Below are 8,987 nucleotides of genomic sequence, written 5' to 3'. Positions count from 1 at the left end.
CGGCGTCTGGCCATGTGAGAGAGGAACGGCACGAATGGGGTCGGCCGTGTTTCCCCATGTTCGCTCTAATCGAAAAAAGGCCTGGCACCTGGAAACGCGGGGGAGAAGATTGGTGGAGGCCGAGTTACCTCGGTACGTCCCCACTGTCCCAAGGTACCGATCGGGGGGCTGAGCAGCCGTCGTCCTTTGACCGGCCAGACCGAGTCAGCCAAACTGCCGTCAGAATCACCACTCTGTCCCTTTTTATTATCACGTCTGCATTCTACACCATCTAGACTAGAAGCTTTAGAAGTTTGTTGTCTCCTTTTTTCTGTTACCTCGTTCTTGTTGTCGCCCTCGTTACTCAACCTGTCTATTCACGTAACACAACAGTTTGGATCGAAATCGAATCGAATCGAATAGAGAAAGAAAACGTCCCGATTGCCCAACATGCCTTTCGACACTGAGCTGACCCGACGGTTGGGTATCAAAGGTACGTCAGAGCAGGGCTTGCGAGAAGACGCACGACATATCACATCCGCAGGCGTCACTATGGCGCGCATCCTAAACCCTTTGCCGGGTAAAGTACCAGAGAGGACAACTCATCGCTGACACGCTCTCGTCCGCCTCGCAGTACCCATCGTCCAAGGCGGCATGCAGCACGTCGGCACAGCCGACCTCGCCTCGGCCGTCTCCAACGCCGGCGCGCTGGGTATCATCACCGCCCTCATCTTCCCGACCCCCGAGGAGCTGCGCAAGGAGATCCAGCGCTGCAAGACGCTGACAAAGTACCCCTTTGCCGTCAACATCACCCTTCTACCGGCCCTAGTACCCCCAGACTACGCCGCCTACGCTCAGGTCGTCATCGACGAGGGCATCAAGATCGTCGAGACGGCCGGCAACTCGCCGGGTCCCGTCATCAAGCAGCTCAAGGCCGCGGGCGTCACGATCCTGCACAAGTGCACCACGATCCGCCACGCGCAGAGCGCCGTCAAGCTCGGCGTCGATTTCCTCAGTATCGACGGCTTCGAGTGCGCGGGCCACGTCGGCGAGTCGGACATTACCAACTTTATCCTCCTCTCGCGGGCGCGGCAGTCGCTGAAAGTGCCGTTCATCGCGAGCGGCGGGTTCGCGGACGGGGAGGGGCTGGCGGCGGCGCTGTGCCTGGGCGCGGTGGGCGTCAACATGGGCACGCGGTTCATGTGCACGCTGGAGGCGCCGATCCACCACAAGATCAAGGAGGAGATTGTGAAAGCGCAGGAGACGGACACGGCGCTGCTGCTGCGGCGGTGGAGGAACACGACGCGGCTGTACAAGAACAAGGTCACGGAGGAGGCGATCAAGATTGAGGAGCAGAGCACGTCGGGCGAGTTTTCCGAGATTGCGCCGCTCGTGAGCGGCAAGAGGGGCAAGGAGGTTTTTGTCACGGGTGATCCGGACTATGGCGTGAGTATATTCCTTTACTTCTACTCTCACGACATTTCACAAGGTTTGAGTATCGAGCTGACGGTTTTCTGCTTCAGGTTTGGACGGCCGGACAAGTTATTGGGTTGATTCACGATATCCCGTCGGTCAAGGACTTGGTTCCTAGAATAGAGAAGGAGGCCGAGGCGGCGCTAAAGGCGAGGCTGGCGTTGATTAAGCCGGCGGCCAAGTTGTAGAAGGAGAGAGACTATACAGACGTTCAGTCGGAAGAGAGAGAGAGACATCTACAGATATGTAGAACAATGACCTTGTATTATGATGATCCTACAAAGCCACGATATATCTTTTCCCCAGCTGTTTGTCCCTTCACTGAACGAGTAGGCACATACGTAGGTTGAATCGAGGCTGGGATTCCCATGTGGATGAAACCATCATCCTATTGGTTTGAGCTTGAGATTTTTGGGATTGACTCGCGGTGCATCTTCACATGGGAAAAAAGAAGGTTGCTACTCGAGCCAAGCCAAGCCAGCACGTGTTCCACCTCGACGGACAAAGCACCAAAGGGTGGCTTTCAAGCTCACCAGCCTCGCATCTAGGTATCATAAGCCGCCATAGGTCCCGTGACGCCCTAAGAAAGCTAAGATGGAGAATGCGAGAGAAGAATGGAAGGAGGACGGGACGGTGATCACCTGGGCCGCCGCAAAGTGCTTGTGACGCAAGCTATTGGCGGCTGTCCCACCGCAGTCGTGCCAATCCCCCCGCAAAAGTTGGTCCTGGCAGCAGTATGTAGCACCAAGAAAAAAAAGTACGGGGGGAGGCGGGAGAACGTGGGGACCAAGGTTGCTGTCGCAGCGCACCAACAGCCAGAAACAGCACCTGCTACCGCTTCGGTGGGGAAGAAGCGAGCATGTGAAAATGGCTGCTAGGTGAGAAACGGATACCTTTCCGCGCCTTCTCCAGAGAAAAAGGGTGGGGTTCGGGCCCCGGAGTTTCGCAACCAATGCGGTGTGATCGCTGGAATTTGGATGCCTCGGCCGGTTTTTTTTGGTTGCTGGACCTACTGCTGCTGCTGCTACAGAAAGGTGCAGCGCTGAATGACCCCCAGCTGACATCAGCCAGCTCTTTCAAGGTGTACGGAGTACCAAGTACCCTGCTGCTCCTTTGTCAGAGACCCGTTTTTGAGAACATCCGAGGCTCATTGTCCCATCTGAGATCCGAACCAGACGTATAGCTTGTCCGTCACAGTTCCCCCTACACACTTCTGTATTGATATACTTGTTCCACCTACATTTCCTCTTTTCAATCTCATCTGTTCATCTGTCTGACCCATCTATATACCCTCCCATTTCTATTTTCGAAGCTTCATATCTATCACAATGGGTGGTAAGTAGCAAGCAACACTCCGCGCGTGACCACTTCGCCTCTTTTACTAACCACGCCGCTCAAAAAAGCCCTCGAGAGATTGACTCAGCTTGGCGGCCAGTTCTCCGCTGGCGGCAAGGACAAGATCCTCCAGAAGAACGCTGACGATGTAAGCTCCCGACCGCTCTCCGTCCAGACTATCACAGAACATGCTCGTCTAATCGTATTCCCCTGCAGGTCGTCGTCACCGCAGCCCTCCGAACTCCCTTCACCAAGGGTGGCAAGGGTGGCTTCAAGGACACCCAGGCCGCCGACCTGATGGCAGGCACCCTCAAGGCCCTCCTCGACCGCTCCAAGATCGACCCCGCCCTCGTCGAGGATATCGCCGTCGGCACCGTCCTGGCCCCCGGCGGCGGCGCCACCGAGATGCGTGCTGCTGCCCTCGTCGCCGGCTTCCCCCAGACCACTGCCGTGCGCACTCTCAACCGCCAGTGCTCCTCTGGTCTGCAGGCCTCCGTGGACATTATCAACGCGATCAAGACCGGCATGATTGAGGTCGGTATCGGCGCCGGCGTCGAGAGCATGTCAACGCAATACGGGTATGTCGCCCTCCTTCACCCCCACGTTTCCATACTATCAGTAAACTGACACCTTTATCTCACACAGCCCAGCCGCCGTCTCCGAGTTCTCTGAGCTCCTCGAAAACACCCCCGAGGCCGCAAATTGCAAGGTCCCCATGGGTGTTCTCTCCGAGAACATGGCCCAGGACCTCGGTATCCCCCGCACCAAGCAGGACGCCTTCGCCGCCTCCTCGTACGCCAAGGCCACCAAGGCCCAGGCCGAGGGTCTCTTTGACCAGGAAATCACCCCGCTCAAGGTCAAGTGGGAGGACCCCAAGTCGGGCGAGACCAAGGAGATCACCGTCGCAAAGGACGACGGCATCCGCGCCGGCGTCACCGCCGAGTCCCTGGGCAAGATCAAGCCCGCCTTTGCAAAGGACGGCGGCATCCACGCCGGTAACGCCTCCCAGGTCTCTGACGGCGCCGCCGCCGTGCTCTTTATGAAGCGCTCGACCGCCGAGCGCCTCGGCCAGCCCATCCTCGGCAAGTTCGTCTCCGCCGCCATCGTCGGCCTGCCGCCGCTGCTCATGGGTCAGGGCCCCGCCAAGGCTATCCCCGTCGCTAACGCCAAGGCCGGCATCGCGACCGAGGACGTCGACATTTACGAGATCAACGAGGCGTTCGCGTCGCAGTGCCTATGGAGCGCCGAGCAGCTCGGCATCCCGTTCGAGAAGGTCAACCCCAAGGGCGGCGCCATCGCTTTCGGTCACCCGCTGGGCTGCACTGGCGCTAGGCAGATCTCGACGCTGCTGTACGAGCTCAAGCGGACGGGTAAGAAGATTGGCAACACGTCCATGTGTATCGGTACCGGTATGGGCATGAGCGCCGTCTGGGTTGCCGAGTAAATGGGTGACGACGGACGGGTTCTTAAAGATTGATGATGAAACTTGTATTTTAGTTAGAGCATTTTTGGGCCTGGTTGTATATCAACAGAATGGTTCTGGATTTTAGGCGTATGAAATACGATTGATCTATGAATGTCCTCCCAATCTTCCACTCCTACCTTTCCTCCTTCCTTCCATACACACGTGAACATGTCTTCTTCACGACTAGAGCCATGCTCCCGCACGTAATGAAAACAAAAAGAGCCTGTCAGACGTCCATCGATGCCCACCCCTCCCGCGCGCCCAAGGGCAAGACCGCGAACAGGGGACGAGATCATCACCGTTCTCTATACAGACAAAAGCAAAAGCCTGTCCGCCCTCCTTTACGGAGGGTTCGAGAACAACCAAGAGTTATCACTCTAGGGTATCGAGGATATCAATCATCAACCAGGGTGGGATCTGTAGCTCCTTTAGGGAACCAAGAGTAGGTCGAATACTATAGAAATGATTCTCTGAAGTATTGTCGACATGAAGAAAAAAGAAGAAGAAAGACTATCAAAGTTGGGAAGGGAGGACGGTGTTTTATAGACTTGGGGATTGCTGGGATAGGTGGGGCTGTAGGGTGAAGAGTCTTTCTTGATGGGACGTGCCCGTGATGGATGAATTCGAATTTTTCTTTGGGTGGGGGACGGTATGTTTATTCAACGGAGGTTATGGATAATCGTATGAGAGGTGTCCATACCGAGAGATTGGGGTTTGTTCATATTTCCAGAATCCTGCCGGCCTGGGCAGATTTTGAGGATGTAAATGGTGAAGGGTCTTGGTTGCGGCTGGAGGCTGTACTGGACATGCTCCATTTCTGAGAGCTTGAATGGCCAAACGAAAGACGACCTTACTTGAACATTTCGGTTTCTTGCCTCTTACGTGCCAAGTAAAGGCAGACATGCTGCTTAGAACAACCACAACTGTCTCTACCTCTTGTACGTGGACGTCAACTCCAGAGACGGCTGGTCTCAAGCGCAGACCGCTGGAGAACACATCTTGACCTGCTTCACGCTTGCTTACAGTATCCAATCAGGTTTCGTGGTGTAGTTGGTTATCACGTCAGTCTAACACACTGAAGGTCTCCGGTTCAAGTCCGGGCGAAATCAATTCTTTTGCTTTTGGTTCAGATTCTGAATCATCATACCCTCCGCGAAGGTGTGGGCACTTTCTTGATGTCTTTTTTCTAATCAGCATGCGTCGTTCCATGGATGACGAAGCTTGCGCTCACTTGCTAGTGATAAGAAGTTTGCCGTAGCAGGGCTGCCGCTCATTGGTCATATCGAGACCTCCAACCCTGCTTGTCCATATGATTCAAGTTACCGTGGATTTGGATCACATCTTTTTTGTCCTTTTCGTCGGAGTAGACTTCCGGTACACTTGCGATGAAACCCAAACTTACAATCAACTGGGAAAGACCAAATTTCATCGTGTTGTATATAGGATCTGGGTGTCTACATGGTGTCTACAGTTGGTTCTTTCCTCTGGATCACTCAATATCGCTCTTATGTCCCACGACTTCTCGCATGCTTGCAGCTGACTGACTCTGAAGCTTACCTGCTTGGATGCCCAGTGAGGAGGATAGATAAAGGGGCGTGCCTATACACAACTCCAACTCACCATCTCCCCTCACCAGGAACATAAGATTTTCTTTCGCCAAAACTCTCCATCTCAACAGCAATGCAGATTCTATTCCACAATCACTAAAAGCGACAAAAAGCAGAAACAGCCAAAAGATATGGTTCTCCCCTTCCAGAATCGAACTAGAGACCTTTCGATGACAATGTAACCATTACAGTCGAACGTGATGAACCAACTACACCAAGGGGAGATAATCGAGGACTGGGTCCTCGCTCGGTGGGTTGGAGGAGCGGAGCGAGGAAGCTGGTCAAGTGGCTTAGGGCTGGGCCGGGCTGACTGGCTAGTTCCAGGCGTGAGGTGCAGATGCGGGCCCCGCACTTGACCTGCATCATCCGTCGTGTCGACCGCTTTCACAGGCTAAGCCATGATGACATATTGGATGGTTGCTGATGAATTTCGTTTCAATAGATGGCCAATTGAAAGCATTTAATTTTTAACCTGTCGTTTCTACGAGTCTGAGAGGCAATTGGTTGCTTGTCAATTTGTAGTGCGCTTTGTGTGACACTTGAACTTAAGTGCCATAAATGTAGCATGTATAGAGGTCTCACACTAAGCTTGTTCAAATGGGCAACACTTGATCAACTTCTTATTTTAGAATTTGGTCAACAAGAACAAGGAAGAATTCTCTTACCGAGGGGTTTTCTGCACATGCCGTAGATGTTTTCAGCCTCGCCACGATCCGCCGATCGTTCTGGACTCGTCTGGTAGTGCAAACCCGACCTAGGAAAGCTTTGCCCAAGTAAGACAATCAACTCAATGTAGGCGTGGGAAACGCAATGAAGCTTTCCATGAGCACGGTAGCTACGATCACTGTCCTTCGAAATCATAAGCTTGACGGGATCTCACGGTTGTTCCGGAGATGGAAGCTTGTGATGAAAAGTCATAGCAAATGTGATCTGCTTCAACTCATGTACAACTTTCTGGAAATCAACGAGTGATCGCTTTTAGTATCCAAGTAAGCCACCTCTAGTATCTGCGCACTGTTTGGTGATGCATAGCACATGCACACTCTTCTTGCCGTGTCTCTGCTTCAGGTTCTGCCACCGGCAAGTCGATCTACGAGGCTTAGAGAGCTGGAATGGCCAACACCATCCGGAGTAGTTGGATCGTAGCGTTATCGCTACAGATGGTCGCCTGGCCTTACGTTGCAGCTGCCGGTGGGCCTATATGTGACCGAGATATTTCATCTCGTCCATGACGTGAGTGAAGCTGGGACACGGCTCTGGTATCCCGAGTGATTCCTTCCGGTTCTCTTTCCTAAATTGAATTACGAATATCCCCCGTGTACCTTCTGATATGGCTCTGAGGACATTCTGGGGAGGTACAACAGCAAGAAGCGGATTATAACTGGAATGTATACGGACAATTTGTTATTCACCGCCGGGATATTTTCTCAACGTCAAGGAGGGTACCCAAGTCCGACAACATCGACATGCAAATCCAGATGGCCTTTGCCAATTTCATCAAACTAATCAGACGAAAACCCAACCATTGACTGCACCCCTTCTTCTTATAAAGGAGGTCCTGTCCCAGCAACACGTCAATGACAGTCAATTTTGACTCTCTGAAACAACACGGCTCCAAGATCGATGCGAGGCTGCTACCCTCTCAACAAGTTCTTCGTGTATTATCCATATCGCAAGATGCCCATGTCACATCTTCGTCAGGGGTACGACCGCTTCTCCAAAACCCCCATCGTAGCTTTGTTTTGACAGTGACTAAGCTCGCGTGTTGTTTGATCAAATACTTGGATCGAGGAGCTGTCTATTTACAAGGTGAAGGGGAGAAAACCTGGCTGCGTCCTCGGTATGGGTTTGAGAGCGCGTTTTACTCTAGCTAGCCGGCATGTTATGGCGGTGAGAACATCTTAGAGAGAGAGATAATTTGGTCCCGAAAATTAGGCCAAGTCGGTTGCGAGTTATAACTTGAGGCCGATTCATAGGGGGGGACGTTTGAAGTCTACAGCTGGACTACCTCGCCGTTTATATTTTGGTCTCGCAAGAGGGCACTGGGATATGTCACGGAGAGTTACAAGAGATTTACAGAGAGAACACTCAAACCCTGCCCACATAGCAGGAAACAACTCCCATGCTTGCTAATCACTCTCCGCATATCTTTGAGAATGAGCCACTCACTGGCTGCTGTCAACTTCAAGCTGGCATTAAAAACTGGCAACTATCACCATCAGCAGCTCCTTACGTGACACACTACACTGCAGGCCTGACCAGGCAAACCAATTCCAGTAACCAACCTTGACAGTATACCACAAGAGCCCTCGCACTGCAGCAGTACAAAAGTCTTGAAAGAAGGGCATGTCAACAGCCTATTCTTGAGCTCAACATTGACATGGAGGTTGAGCCCTGGGGTGTCTTACGTCTCGTCATGTCAAGGCGCAAAATCAAGCCCACTGACGGTCCACCTCGAGGTTCCCTGACATTTTTTATCGCAATCTTTGCACTGCACTTTACCATTCACCGTTATCAATATAGGATGGCTTGCGTCCACACTGACAACGCATGACCTTCTCATAGTTGATGGGAAATAGAGTCTGCATTTCTAAACCGTACTTTCCCAGACGAGACCTGGCATAATCAAGTTAGCACTGCCTCAAGTTTTGATACTCGTACTGAATCCGCCAGAGTGAAGTGAACGCCTTCTTATTACCAAAGATCGTCTTTATGGGCAACTGTACGTCATCCTGATCCAAATAGACGGAATTAGTAGAGCAACATCCAGTCATGCACACAATCACATGTTCACAGCAAAGGAACGCCAGGTATTTATGAACTTTCTATTAGGAGATACTTTCCTACCTCCTCAAAACCACCATCTGCCTGTTTGCCTGAAGAAACGAGTACCGTTCTGTGTGGGGTATTGGTGCCATCGCAAGCGAGCGAAGCCAGGCAGCTCGTGCGACTCAAACATACAACCGTAAAACGCCTTCCTGGAGAACCATACTGGGTGGCAAATGACGCATCCCACCAAGCCTTCCTGGCAGATCAAGAGAACAGGAGCCACCCAAAGGAGGGATGAGCCGCCAATCTCTCTGCCTACGAAGGCAGTAGAGAAATCTATCCATACATGCAGGCCCCGA

General features: G+C 52.6%; 2 protein-coding genes and 2 non-coding genes across 4 annotated transcripts; 3 read left to right on the top strand and 1 right to left on the bottom strand.

Moving 5' to 3' along the window:
• Positions 1-429: 429 nt before the first annotated feature.
• On the top strand, positions 430-1,640 carry N0V96_005397 (uncharacterized protein; the record flags this gene model as incomplete). The annotated part of the gene is made up of 3 exons (XM_053197550.1): positions 430-472; positions 614-1,425; positions 1,503-1,640. 3 exons carry the CDS (start codon positions 430-432, stop codon positions 1,638-1,640), a joined length of 993 nt encoding a protein of 330 aa, XP_053045090.1.
• A 1,140-nt stretch (positions 1,641-2,780) lies between these two features.
• POT1 (3-ketoacyl-CoA thiolase with broad chain length specificity) lies at positions 2,781-4,231 on the top strand (the record flags this gene model as incomplete). The annotated part of the gene is made up of 4 exons (XM_053197551.1): positions 2,781-2,787; positions 2,856-2,935; positions 3,004-3,365; positions 3,433-4,231. The coding sequence occupies 4 exons, from the start codon at positions 2,781-2,783 to the stop codon at positions 4,229-4,231; spliced, it is 1,248 nt and encodes a 415-aa protein (XP_053045091.1).
• A 1,056-nt stretch (positions 4,232-5,287) lies between these two features.
• Positions 5,288-5,361, top strand: N0V96_005395. Its single transcript has one exon. It is a non-coding gene; the product is annotated as a tRNA-Val (tRNA).
• Positions 5,362-5,995: 634 nt separating this feature from the next.
• On the bottom strand, positions 5,996-6,083 carry N0V96_005394. Its single transcript has one exon. It is a non-coding gene; the product is annotated as a tRNA-Tyr (tRNA).
• Between the last annotated feature and the right edge of the window lie 2,904 nt (positions 6,084-8,987).

The sequence above is a fragment of the Colletotrichum fioriniae genome (assembly GCF_027942845.1).
Source record: "Colletotrichum fioriniae strain IMI 355084 chromosome Unknown scaffold_5, whole genome shotgun sequence".
Lineage (NCBI taxonomy): Eukaryota > Fungi > Ascomycota > Sordariomycetes > Glomerellales > Glomerellaceae > Colletotrichum > Colletotrichum fioriniae.
This window is presented reverse-complemented; position numbering and strand designations above follow the sequence as displayed.